Here is a 14,482-nt window from a genome sequence, read left to right as displayed (position 1 = left end):
GTATTTAATACTTGTAGAAAATCACAATAAAACAACTTTCAGTGTAATAATAATTTTAAAAACTTACAATCTAATTTAGTATTCAGAACCTGAATATTCCCCCAGATGCAAAATTTTCTATTTGGTATTTTTGCGTACCATTGCCCACTTCCCCTCTGAAATGTATCCAAAGATGTGGCACTTAATCAAACTCATTTGTATTCACAACAGGTAAAAATAATCAGAAATAGACTAAGATATTTTTAAGATGTTCTAGGGAAATAGTTCCTCTATTTAAAAAAAATACTTAGAAAATATTTCTTAGAGATGTGCTTCCAGAAGTGTTGATCATATAACTGATTAAAAAGTACAGCTGCTCATTGTATTAATCAAATTCACATTTATATACTCTTCTCATCTAGGAAATAGTATTTCTATCTGTAGTTAGGTCTGTGAAGATTATTTGGCAGCTTGAAAATTCAGAAGAAGTTGTCAGAATCCTACTACCAGTCTTTCTTTAAAGTTATTAGGTTAATGCTGATAATAATTTACAACAGTTAAGTTGGATACTTTGTGTTTTTCATGGCATGCCCAGGCATCGTTGCAATTAAAAATTGCGAAGTCTAATATATCTAGGTTTAACATTTTGATTTAAATAGAATGTGATCAACTTATAAAAATGTTTTTCTTTGTGAATAAGATCTCAATTTCTCTGAACAACAATAACAAAATGACCCAGTACAGAATGGAACCCTTTAAAAATAAGGCATATATCAGGCATACATAAACCATTATTGTCACAAAATCTACAAATTATTTTGATTTTTTAATTCTAATTTTTAAATATATATGGATATGAAATAACTATTATAAACTGAGAGCAAATGTGTATAGATTGTGGCTATTAGATAAGAATCATTTATTTCTCAAGTTTTTTTTTTGCAAAACAATATAATGGCAACGTCAACTCGATAACTCCAAGAACCCAAAGAAAATATTTTTAGTTGAGGTTTGCCATTTAGCTGGACTAGAAAAGGCAACTATGCATTATTACTTTCAGTCCTCTAGAAGCTTCTGTATATTGTCATAGCCATTCTTAAAAAGTTTCATTGGAAACCTAAATATAGCAGCATTCTCAGCATTCATTAAACCAAAAATAAGTCAAATGCGTTTAAAACATCAAAAATTGCCCTCATGCATAGGATATAACTTACACCTTTTTATTGTTACCATGGCATTAATATACTAATCCACTTTTATTTTGTCGCATGTAAATAATACAGACAATATGTTTTCCTCAGAATAAAAAACTACTTTAAATTTTAGATTAAAGTCTTAATTATATTGTACCAAATTCTGATCAGAGGGAATGTAAAAATGGCTAAGAAGTATCTGACCACATCCATCTAGATACTCTTGTGCATCTTAGTTAAGTCAGTACTCATGGGAGGGGTGTTGACTCATTTTTGGTTTTATAAACAAGAAAATATATGTACAAATGGAGATTAATGTCCTGCAAAAGTCAAGCTGAAAATTAATAAAAACGAACACTGAATTTAACTTTATTTCCTTGGTAAAAAGTAACTAACTCCAATCTACTTTCTATTTAAGTGACTGGAAAAATTGCAATAGTTCATAATGTACACAGTAAATTATGTGCAAGCAATAACTCATCCATGGGTGCTTACACCAATAGACCATACATATAAAGTGGGTTATTATTATTTTTTTTTTTTGCGGTATGCGGGCCTCTCACTGTTGTGGCCTCTCCCGTTGCGGAGCACAGGCTCCGGACACGCAGGCTCAGCAGCCATGGCTCACGGGCCCAGCCGCTCCGCGGCATATGGGATCCTCCCGGACCGGGGCACGAACCCGTATCCCCTGCATCGGCAGGCGGACTCTCAACCACTGCGCCACCAGGGAGGCCCTAAAGTGGGTTATTTTAAAATAAAAAAAATATCACTTAAAGCAACCTTCCTGAAGCTATCCTTGGATATCTTTTTTTTTTTTTTTAAGACATCTCTAATTTATGTATGATGGCAACTCTGATGATCCACGAGACTAAAATAATAAGTCAGGGCAGAAACAAAACACATAATGTATCAGGAAACCCCATGCCTGTTTGGATAGATATTCAACAATTACATTTTTGTTCAACAGTGTCTGAAGCACTGCAAACCTTTTAAACGTGTAATTTACTTCATGAAAATATTTCTGCTCTTGTATGTGGTTCATTCATATGCTGGAAATACTGTAAAGAAAAGATTAAACACCAGATTAAAAAGAAAACCTGAATTATCTCACCTAATTAAGCAGTGGCTAGGATGGGTTCACAAGGTAAATGCAAGTCAGTTCTTCTGGAGTCAGTTTCCATGGCGGAGCCCCCTATGACACTTGTGTAGCTGTAATTCAGCAACGCATGGAGTCTGGCGACATGCACACAAAGTCATCATCACACAATATGCAATGTAACTCAGTCACAGGATAAGTATTAATAAAAAATATTAAAACATCAACATTCACTCCTTAATTGATTACATGGAATAAATAAACTAAGCCAGTCACATATTTCTCTTCATTCTGAAGTCACGGTTTTATTTATGTATACACACAGTATAATACTTTCCTAATGCTCTCAAAATGCTACAAATAAAAATGAAGGCTTTGCATTACAGCTGCTGGACAAAAACATCAACACTGTGGATGTGTGAAAACACAGTTTCTTTGTTCTTTAGCATCAGTGCACAGGGTATGGCTCCAAGTGGTATGCAATTTAGGACAGAAAAAAAGATACGGTGGCTTGTGAAATATATCCTCTGTTCATCATTGGCACAAAATCAAAGAAGGAATTTTCACTGTCCTTGGTACCTTTACTGGGTCTCTCCCCTGAAGACAGATAATGTTATACATATATGCCTTCAGGATTAAAACCAGACGAGATAGGGTTCTGTAGAATACGAAGATTACTGGGGAGCTGCCGAGAGGAACCAGGTCGCTTCAGAGACCCCGACTGGAATGGTGCCTCTAAACAGGAAACAGAGAAAGTCATCTGATGTTTGAAGTAACCTGGAGTACTTAGCAACATGAAAAATTAGAACTTTTCCTGCTCTCAAGAACCAAATAACATACAGTAACGAATGCAACCCCCTGTGAGTCCTGGGTGAGAGGTAGAGGTTACGTCTGCTTGACCCTCTCAGTTGAGAAAATAGTTTTCAGTGATTTGAACAGTTCATGATCTTTCCTTAAAAGGTGAACATTTTGCTTCTCTTTCTGGGTTGTTCAGATTATAGGCATATACAGATTTAGAAGTGTCTTTTAAATATCAGCACAAATTAATAACAAAGACTTTTAGGAGAGGAAGAAGGGGAATTAGGAACAGAGAGAAGCTAAAACTCAATTAAATAAACTCAACTAATACACTACGACTCACACACATTTCAGGAAAAGTTTGGAAGGAAGCAGTTTAAAACTAATGATAGGATATCTGGTCATCTAAGTAAATAAATAACCTAAATATTATTGATTTCCCCCAGAAACAGTAAGTACATCAAAAATTTTTTTAAGCGGCCCAAGAATTAGCTTTGAATGGTAGGAGAACGTTTGTACCGAATGTAAGCAGTTTATTCCAAGCTAAGAGAGTAAAGTTTTTTAAAAAGCGATTTCTCAAATCTTACCCCTTTCTAGGTCTGCATGCGAGGCCTCCACTTCAATGGGCTCCGCTGGCAAAACGGTGACTTTCGTCCCTGTCTGCTGGATAAACTGCTGGAGGTTGACTTGCCGCAGCTCCTTGGTCAGCTGCTCCAATTCTTGTTCTTTGTCCTAGATGGGAGTTAAATGCTTTCTAAAATTTGAGGATTCACTATTGGCCAGCTACAGACATCCTGGTGACAGCCCACCTGCTACAAGGGTTGAATGTGGGACACCTTTCACAAGAACGCACTTAACAAACTTGGTTTATATCGACGTAATGGGCCAAAAGTTAAGCAAATAAAGGACAACAACTTCTTCAGTCTGTCCTCTTAAATGTCATGCTTTCCTCCGTTAGGAGTATACTATGCAGCTGATGAAATAAATATATGTCTCTAAACTTTCATGAATAAAACACTGGATTCCATCCATCCTGGTGTTTACAGCAAGCTTGCTAAGCTGTTCACAATTAAACGTCCTTATTATCTACTTCATAACTGACTGCAAAATGAATAGTCACTTGGGTCCATGAGATTCAGGGTTCTTGTTTTTTTTAAACTGTTGAAGTTTTCATGGGATCCATTATTGAGATTTATATCACAGCAAGGAAAGCAAGGAGAGCAAGATTCCCACTATGGGGTTTTTTAATCCTTGATGAGCAGATCTGAGAACTGAAGAGCCCTAAAGTAAGGAGACCAAGTTTGGACGGCCAGAAAGCTCCAAAAGCAAGGAGAGGCATTCTATTATCAAATGGACTTTCTTCTCTTTCTCTCCTTTAGGCACTATAAGAAAAAGTGGCAAGGCCACATCCAAGCTGGTTGTGTCAGAGGACATGGTATGGGTACAGGGAAGAGAAAATAGAAAGGCGGGGTTTTTCGCTACTTTGAGTGTAGGGGGTACTTGGAGATACGTTAGTAGTTTGACTATTAGATAACTTTTCACAGGTAGTGGGGTTTATTAGTAACAACTGTCACAAATTAGTGTTTCCTGTAATATCACGGCAATACAATTTCCAACTGCACTCGTTTTGTGTTGAAATGAATCCAAATAGTAAAATGCTGACAAATCATAAGTTCACAACCTTCTATTCTATGAGAAATTCCTGACTTTGCAGATTTTGGTGGTAGTTCTACCTCTCACTGCAGTTAGTGGCAGAGAAAGGAAATCACATCAGTTCTTCCCGAAACGTCAGCTTTCTCTGCTTGTGGAACTGTTCCTACTCTACAGCAGCTCTTCTCAAACTCCAGTGCGCACAGGCACTATGTGGAGATGCTGTTACTACGTACACTCTCAGTTTCTAACCAGTAAGCCTCACGGTTCACTCTTTGATCCATGATCACACCGCTTCTAAACCAGCACTGTCCAAGTCAGCAGCCACTGCACATATGTGCTGCTGAGCACTTGAAATGTGGCCAAATGTGACTCAAACAGAAATCTAAATTTATTTAATATTTTTAAAGAGCTTTACTGAATATTATTTAACTTTAATTTATTTAAATATAAGTAGCTGTATTATAATCAACTGTGCCTCTTTCTCATTTCAGCTGTTAGAAACTGATAGCTCTTTGCAACTCCCATTAACATTATCACACTGTCTTTTCAAGAACGGGTATCCAAGAAATATAAGCTGAGTGATCATGGAGTAAGTGTGAAATAGACATGTTCTCGTACCCATTAGAGATGGGAAAAATCAGAGAGGAACCTGCCCCTCTCCTCAGGGAAGCAAAGGACAGTTACGGGAGAGGGGAGGAGGTGGGGTGAGTAACAAAGGAGACGTGAGAGATAAGCAGCCAGCTAGCCGCACAATCACTGGTGAACCAATCCTTGGTAATCCTTTCAGCTCTGGTTTCCCTATCACTAAAAGGAGAAGGTCAGATTCCCTATCTCATCATTAGTGTCCATTCCAGCTCTGAGATTCTCATCTCATGTATTCGATTACCTAATGCTATCACTGCCACAGTAAGAAAGCTTCTTCCGTGGAAAAGGATCTGTGTGGCTTCAGCTCTCATCTTTGTTTTGGCCTCATATCTTAGCTTTGTCGTAAGTCACAGAAATTCTAAGAAAATGATAAACCAAAGTTAAGTTTCTAACTTTAAATGTAAGAGAAAATGAACAATCAGTAAAGAAGATGCCAAAATATATTTAATTCTTTTTTCTATATGTATATTTCCAGTCAACTTTCTGTGTTTTATTGAACATTTTTTCTATTTTCAGATTCTTTTCCATGACCAGTGATGAAAATAAAGGCATTATCATTTTGGAAAATCAAGAGCAAACCTACAGTGATTTGCAGAAATACAGAGTTTAAGAAGCTTCCATGAGGAAAGAAAAAGAGGAGTTCAGTTTTTTAGATTCCAAATATCTAATTCTTTTAAATAGATGAAACATTCGAATGAAAGTGTTCTTACCTGTAATCGTTTGGTGGCTTGTCCAAGAGATCTTTCCACAGCTTTAATACCATTCTCCAGCCTCAGACTCTGCTGGCCTTGGATGTCAATTTCCCCTCTGACCTTACCGATCTTTCCTTTAACCTCTTCTTCATTGACCTGTGCCTCTTGAACTTCCCGTTGCAATTTTTCTGCTTCAAGACCACTTTCCATAGTCTGGATTTGACCCAAATAGTCCTTTAATTTGCTCTCACATTCTGTTATTTTCTGTCTTATTTCTTGAAGTTGATCTTTCAGCTGTTTTTCATTTTCCTGTTCAATCTGTAATTCATTTTCCCAAAATTCCTCCTCTTCAATTTCTACATCGTTTCTTTTGATCTTTTGCTCCAGGCGGACAATTTCTTCTTCAAGGTTAGAGTTATATTTTTGCTCCCAAAATCGTATTTCTATTTCGTTTGATTCTAGCTCTTTCTCAATGGATTGGAGCTTCTCTGTCTGCAAACGGATCAGCTTCTTTAACTCATCTGCTGTTGTTTTGCAGTTATTCAGCACCTTTTGCTTAAATTCAGTTTCTTTACCTTTTCCAAAAATGTCCATTAACCCTTTGGCACCTCCTGTAAATGTTAACGATTTCCTTTTAGGCTCTCTCCTTTTGATTGCTTTGTCAATCTGAGGCCTCAGTTTAGCTAAGGGGGGCAAACTCTGCCTGCACAAAGTTCTTTCAGGAACTCGAGCCACACCATCTGACGTGGGCCGCTCACTGAGAGACGGCCCCGTTCGACGTAAAATCAGCTGTACGTCACTAGCGTACTGCCCCCATTTGTTTAAGGATATGATAGGATTTTCATGAGGTGCTAAGTGTCTTTCAGTATCTCTCCATTTTTCTATAAGAGTGTACCTTCCAGTTCGACCTAGATAAAAAAAGATAAGAATAAATTGTCAAAAAGGGATATGCAACAGCTAACATAATGCCTCCAGACATAGGACACTATTTGATAACTGTGTCTTCTTAATTAGCATCAAAGTCCAGCCCATGATGTCTTTAAAACTTTCACTTGAGGATACTGAACTCCTTAAGATACGTAACACATAAAACTATGGGATGTGAACTGCATACACTCTTCAGACTCGCTTAGAAACTCATCTTTACACTTTAAACCTCAATGGGAATCTTAATCTACCCTCTTGTCAAATGCCTGACTGCCTCGACCTTGTTTGTGGCAAGACCTCCAGCTGAAACTAAGGAGGGCACTAGAGTGTCCTGTTGGAAGCCAGGAGGGCCTGGTCCCAGGAACCAGGCAGGACTTCAGAACTTGAGCAAACTTCCACTTGAGGAACCTCTCTGATTTCTCTGCACATCAGGACTTGGTAAGGTTGGAGCCCCCGTCTCTCCTCCTGAAAGGAGACGTGGAGCCAGTGGAGGACCTGCTACTCAGCTACAGGTGCTGGGTAGGCCTTTCCTTGCCCATACCGTCCTGCATACCTGTGGCGAATAAAAAATCACCTCAGTGAAAACAACCCTCAAAATAGTGTCATATAAAGAGTGGGGCCTGAAGAGAAGTCTTGTTCAGTTTTGATAAGTAATAGCTTCCAAGAGTCTTTTAAAAAACATTAAAAAGGCAAAGATGATATTATTAAAAAATAGAAGTAGAATAAAATTACATTTATGTTAAAAATATACTGCATCTAACAGTAATTATGGAAGATAAAGATTCAGAAGACAATATAGTATCATTAGCTTGAATACACTTCCTAAATATTTCCATTTAAGGTGTGTGGGTCAGATGGAAAATATTAATTTTGTTAAGAGTGTCCATTAGACATCTGAAACTAATGTAAGGTTATATATCAATTACGTCTCAATTTTAAAAAAGTGTCCATTAGTAGTTAATATTATTACAAAGAAAAAAACTCACCTTGCCATCTAGCAATTATCATATTGGCATATACAGCTACTGATTTGTCTTCCCTGTCTTCTTTCTTATTTCATGAGCTTCTGAACTAATAGTAGTATTTCCTCAATTACTGGGCCAATAGATGGAAATCTGGATATGTACTATGAACACCCACATGTGCTATTCAAAAGTAGCAGATGAAGAGTGATACTGCTCTAAGCATATGTGTATGTTCGTCTTTAAGGAAACCTGAATCTTGGGTGCAGCTGAAAAGTTGAAGCTTTGAAAGCAAACAGACTAGAGTTTTAAGCTCGGGTAAATTACTTGCTGGGTAAGTAGCCTAGCTTCACTTCTAAAGTGGGGAGAGTGGCAGTACCTCATAGGTTCTGAGAGTCAGAATCAGGGCTAATAAGCACCTGCCATACTGCCTGGCCTGTAGCAGGTTTTCAATACATGGCAGCCATCATTAATTGAACACATTGTTATTCACATGACAAAAGGGCTGACCAGAGACCTCCTTTAAATAGTGACATGACGCGACAACAATCTGACTAAAAGAATCCTTAATCAACTTGCAGCAACTCCTAGCTATGTAAAGCTGGACAGAGTGGAAAGAAAGAATAAGGGCTCTCTGGAGTCAGAAGGCCTGTTTTCAGATCTGGCTCTGCCATATATTTACGTGATTTGCACAAATTATTAAATTTCCTTCAGCTCTGGTTTCTTCATCTGTAGAGTGAGACTTGTATTTTCTTACATGACAATGTTGTAAGAGTTAAGTGAGATATAAAATATAAAAATGTTTTATAACATTGAAAAGTGCTATACAACTATTAGTTGTTGCTATTATCAAAATACCTGGGCAAACAAGGGGAATGCAAAGCCTTATTAGCATACTGGATTTGGCTTCTTGGAATAAAGAAATGTTTCTAAAGATTTTCAAGTTAAAAATTACTGTAATTATACCAAGAAAAACCACCCCACAAATCTTCAAGTTAAACTCGGTCCAGATATACACACTGCTTCAAAGATCACAGCACTTTGTGTTCCTGGCTCTGCTATCTATCACCTACTTTTAGGATCTCACTCCTGCTATCTGGACCCTGTGTCCTCATCAGTAAATATGAAGGGTTGGACTAGACCAGTAGAACCCTCTCTAACCCTACCAGGCCATGAAGCATCTTTAAAAAGAAAACTGGGGCTTCCCTGGCGGCGCAGTGGTTGAGAGTCCGCCTGCCGATGCAGGGGACACGGGTTCATGCCTCAGTCCGGGAAGATCCCACATGCCGCGGAGTGGCTGGGCCCATGAGCTATGGCCGCTGAGCCTGCACGTCTGGAGCCTGTGCTCCGCAACGGGAGAGGCCACAGCAGTGAGGGGCCCGCATACCACAAAACCCCCCCAAAAAACCAAAAAAAAACAACAACAAAAAAGAAAACTGAATCATTACATTATATGAGTGAAATCAAAAATTTTAAGGACTCTAATTTAGTCATAATTAAATATAAAGCTGATTTTTCCAATGCTTAATAGTACTGCTACTCTATGAGAATGTCTTGGTAGATTTTTAGGATTGCTTTTACTGCTAGCGTTTCCTTTTTGTTAAATAATGCATATTTAGTGCAATTAGGCAAAAAAAAAAATCCATCCAGCAATATAAAAAAGCTTTTTTAAAAAGTAAATGAATTAATACTTTGATTTTATTACAGAAATTGGGTTTTAGATAGCTTATGTCAGAGTTAAATTCCACAATCATTGGAATTTGAATGCCTATACTTGGCAAGGCCCTACAGAACGTGAATACTTCATTTAGACAGATTCCAATTCCTCCTGCAAAACTCGTTTTATTGCAGTTTATTAAGTGGATACATTTAGTTCTACCTTGCATACTATCTTGATGTAGCCCTAAGACTAATAAAAAGGAACATCTATCTATCTATCTATCTATCTATCTATCTATCTATCTATCTATGGCATTTGCAGTGTAAACTGTTTTGGCTACCTAGGCCTGTATGCCACAATTTGTAACGATAAATAAAATATTGACTATACTTCTGAAGAGCTGAAGCAATTGAGTGTAATCCCAAGAATCATTAACTTCATATAACAAGGAAAATCACAAAGAGATTTTAGTGCATCAGTGGAATCTCACTGGACGACTGATATAAATGTACAATAGATAGCTAGTGGGAAGCAGCCACATAGCACAGGGAGATCAGCTTGGTGGTTTGTGACCACCTAGAGGGGTGGGATAGGGAGGGTGGGAGGAAGACGCAAGAGGGAGGGGATATGGGGATATATGTATATGTATAGCTGATTCACTTTGTTATACAGCAGAAACTAACACACCATTGTAAAGCAATTATACTCCAATAAAGACGTTAAAAAATTTTTTAAAAAAGAGATAACAGACTACTTTCACCTAACTTAAAGTGGAATATTTGACTGTGAAGTAATATGAAGTTTTAGAAATATACTCCAAAACTCGAATACTCAAATATGAGTCACCCAGACACATTATGCTCTTATTTCAATCATTTAAAAAACTGTAACCATTTTAAAAAAAATTTTAGGAAATTTCTCCTTAGAGCCAAAAAAATAAAATCATCATTTAAAAGTGTCACTTCTTGTTATGTATTCAACAAATATATAATGAACAAACATTTGTCAGAAATAGTGTCAGGTCCTGGGAATATATTCTATTAGACACCGTGATCATGAATGCTCTTCAGAAATTTTAGTTTTAACTGACATTTGATCGTTTCTTCAGTATGAAATCCTCCTTACCCCAAAGATGAACACTCTATGTTCTTCAAAAGGACATGACAGAGAGCTGGCATTAACCTCTCACGAATTTAATGCTAACATATCCTCCTGTTTCTGTACATATTGTAAGCAATGCCAGTTAACACCTGACTTATTCTGAATTTATGGTGAATAAACTATCCTACCCCACTCAGTTTTTCTGATAATAGATACTTTTCTCCTTGAGCTACAAACATTTTGGAATCTTATGCAGAATCTAGTGAACAAAACTAATTCATTCCATAATGACTTAGAATTCTTAGAATAAACATTGCTCTCTGTAACAGAACTTACATTGTAACATTTTATAGTCTGTTAAACACTTTTGATGCTTTTATATATATATATATATATATATTTATATTTTAAAGCAATTTCCCAATGATGTACAACTATTCTGAAAATTTGTCAATGAACTTTCTGTAAGTCCTGTGTGTAGCTATTAAGATAACTCTTACCATAGAGTATTTATCTTATGATGACGGGGGTACAAGAATATCTTTGAGTATAACCTGTCGGCTAGCTGTGCATTCAACCCATAGTTAAATCATTCACAGTATATTTTTCCCAGTGTGTTGATGAGACTATCATGTAATCACATAATTACTGCATATTAATTTAGGACTTATTTAGGATTTTATTATAAATATCCTATGACTAAAAATAATGAAAACATTTATTGATTTCATAATGATTAACATTTAATATGCCCACTCTTTGCTAGGCTTTGTGCTGGTTACTTTACATAAATAATATTAACCAAAATAATAGCTAACACATCATTATAAACCACTAAGGTTTGGGGGATTATGAATGCAGCATAATCTTACCCATCCTGAATGATGCATGTTGTGAATTACATGTGTTCACATTCATTAAAATAATCTTTTATGGATGTGGAAAATATAGAAGATACTTAGAATTATGGATGATACTCAGAATTATGGATGATATACTACACTACTGCTATAAATATCAAAATTGTAAAAGATGACCTTGGCTATAAAAAAGCAGTATATTTTAGTATAAGGATTTTTAGTTTTTGTTTCAATATAATTCAGTCGGTGACTATATTTTCTAACAGTTGCCCATTGAGATTATAGGGGATATAAATAACATAGTATAATAGTAGTTAAGAGCAGGGTTCTTGAATCAGACTACTGGTTTGAATCCCAGGATCCTCCTTACAAGCTATGGGCGCTTGGGCATGTTATTTAACATTCCTGTGCCTCTGTTCCATCATCTCTGATATATAGGGATCATAACAGGGCTTTCCTCATAAGACTGCTGTGAGACTGTTAAATGATGTGGAAAATTTAATTCCCAATTCAGTAATGAAAAGTGGGGCTTTAAAACTATGAAGCATTAGAGTGAAATCTTTTTTTAAAAAACTCATCTGTATGTACATAAAAAGCATTGCTTATAGTGTTTACTTCTAGGAAGCAAGGTCATGAGTGCTTCTTTTACCTTCTTTGTGTTTTGCTAAATTTCAAAATAGTCCACAATGGATAGTACTACTTGTAAACAGATACAAAATTAACCAACTTATAAATTTCTAAAATTGATAATTTGTATATGAAATTAAGAGTTAAATGTGACAATATAAAATATATTATTTTCTTCATCTTCTAAAGGATCATATAATCTTAGAGACGAATGGGACATCACCAAGTTCAGCCTGTATTTCACAGAAACTTAAAAAAAATGCATTCATTTATTCACAAGTAGGTATTGAGTATCTACTACATGCTAGACATGGTTTTAAGCTATGAGAATAAGCAATGACAAAAGAGTGGCAGGCAATACACAACACACAAAGGAAAGAATGTATGTCTACTGTCCATTAACCACCTTTAAGGTCAGATATGCTAAACATTCAGAATTTTTTGGATTATAGGAAGGTAGCACAGTGCTATCCTGCAGGTCTGTAGTCAAACATATTGAAAATTCTAAAGTAAAATATATCAATTTCATACCAAATGGAATAAATATAGATTAAAAGCAGCCTCAGCCTCACATCAAATCAGATTAGTTTTTACTACCAAATGAGTTCAAGCCATGCCAGGTATGGCTAACAAATTAAGTATGATAAACTTCAGGCTTTCAAAATTTTTTAGGTTTCAAAAATGTGGATAATGGATTGTGGCCTATATTGTGGCCCATATGTCTTATATGTCGCCGGGGTGGGGGGAGCACAATAGAGAAAAATAGAGTATGGCAGATGATGGGGAGTATGTGTGCGTGTGTGCATAGACAGGCGGTCAGGGAGCAGTGAGCCAAGGGAGTGAATCTGGAAGAGCGCTGGGCGCACAGTATTCTCAGCAGACAGAAGAACAGGTGCAAAGACTAAGGCGGAACTGTCTCTGACACGTTTAAGAGGAAGCAATCAAAAGCGAGTGGGAGGAAATGAGGTTGGAGGTAAAGCAGGGATTCATTGAGGGCCCTGAAGACCATCACATGGACTTTAAAATTTTCTGAGTGAGTCCGGAAACCACTAAGGGGTTTTGAGCAGAAGAGTGATGATGATGCATAGTTTCAAAGTATTACTTTAAAAGAAATCTGTTGAGAATAGGCTGCAGGAGACCAGGATGATACAGGGAAATGCGGTTGGAAGGCCACTGCAAAAATCTAAGTGAGAAATGATGGTGGCTTACATCAAGGTCATAACAGTGGCTGTGGAGAGAAGCAACAAGATTCTGGATATATACTGAAGATAGTACAGGGAGGATTTGTTGATGGATTAGTTGTAAGGTATTAGAGCAAGAAAAGAACCAAAGATCACACAAAAGTTTTAGATCTAATCAATTAAAAGCAATAGTTCCCATTTGTTGAGATGAGGGGGAGGAAATCTGAGGATGGGCAACAGTTGGGACACGAAGCTTGGGTTTGGACATTTTAAGTCTGAGATACCAGTTAGTCATCTTCCAGAACTGCGCTGTTCACTACAATAGCTATTAGCCACGAGCCACATTTAAACTTTAATTAAAAATTCATTTCCTCACTTACACTAGCCACACTTCAAGTAGGTAATAGGTACATGTGGCCAGTGGCTACTGTACTGGATGGCACAGATACAGAACATTACCATCCTTGCAGAAAGTTCTATGGGGAAGCACTGTTCTAGAAACTATGTTTTGTAGAGTACCTACTATTTTAGGCAAAACAACGGTATAAGAAAGATAAATAAGCAGGATGCCTATTTTGAAGAGACTTCCAGAGAAGAGAAAGAAATATTAACAAATAATAAAACCAGAGATCAGCATAAAATGTGTTTGTTTGAAAACTGATTTTGTTGGGGCAAACTCTATGAAACATGGCTTTTTGGAACAATCCACACCATCTTGGGACCCAGCCCCAATCAATTTGTTTGTATTAAATGCTAGCTCTGGCCCCGGTGGAAAGAGATATGGGACAAGATCATCAGAAGCGTGAACAGAGAAAAATTCTGAATCTTCAGTACTTTAAATGGCACCAGGCAACAAAGCAGTGTGAGTCAGAAAACCTTTCCCTCAGTCTCCTTGATTTCTTCCTCCTCTTTTTTTCCTCTCTAATCTTTTGTTATCTGTACTTTAAGTTCTAAGCTACTTGAGGGCAGAAGTACATTCTTTTCATATTTTTCGTTTGTGATTTTGTAAAAGCAAACACATTTTTCTCAACTTAACTTGAGGCAGATGAATTGTTTAAGGCTTTCTGTTTCACATACAGATTTGAGAAGTAGTTTGAACTCTATTTTG

General features: G+C 36.8%; 1 protein-coding gene across 5 annotated transcripts in view; it reads right to left on the bottom strand.

Annotated features, from left to right (window-relative positions):
- Nucleotides 1–2,547: 2,547 nt before the first annotated feature.
- Nucleotides 2,548–14,482, bottom strand: part of RASSF8 (Ras association domain family member 8) — a 131,062-nt gene continuing 119,127 nt past the window's right edge. For all 5 annotated transcript variants that reach the window (XM_060112603.1, XM_060112602.1, XM_060112604.1 and 2 more), the window contains 3 exons: nucleotides 6,075–6,964; nucleotides 3,654–3,798; nucleotides 2,548–3,003 (listed from right to left, as the gene is read on the bottom strand). In XM_060112603.1, the coding sequence (XP_059968586.1) occupies nucleotides 2,882–3,003; nucleotides 3,654–3,798; nucleotides 6,075–6,964 (1,157 nt within the window). In that variant the 3' untranslated portion in view covers nucleotides 2,548–2,881. The remainder of the gene's footprint in view (nucleotides 3,004–3,653; nucleotides 3,799–6,074; nucleotides 6,965–14,482) is intronic.

The sequence above is a fragment of the Mesoplodon densirostris genome, chromosome 11 (genome assembly GCF_025265405.1).
Source record: "Mesoplodon densirostris isolate mMesDen1 chromosome 11, mMesDen1 primary haplotype, whole genome shotgun sequence".
In the NCBI taxonomy this organism is placed as follows: Eukaryota; Metazoa; Chordata; class Mammalia; order Artiodactyla; family Ziphiidae; genus Mesoplodon; species Mesoplodon densirostris.
Note: the sequence above shows the minus strand (reverse complement) of the source record. Positions and strands in the feature narration are given on the sequence as shown.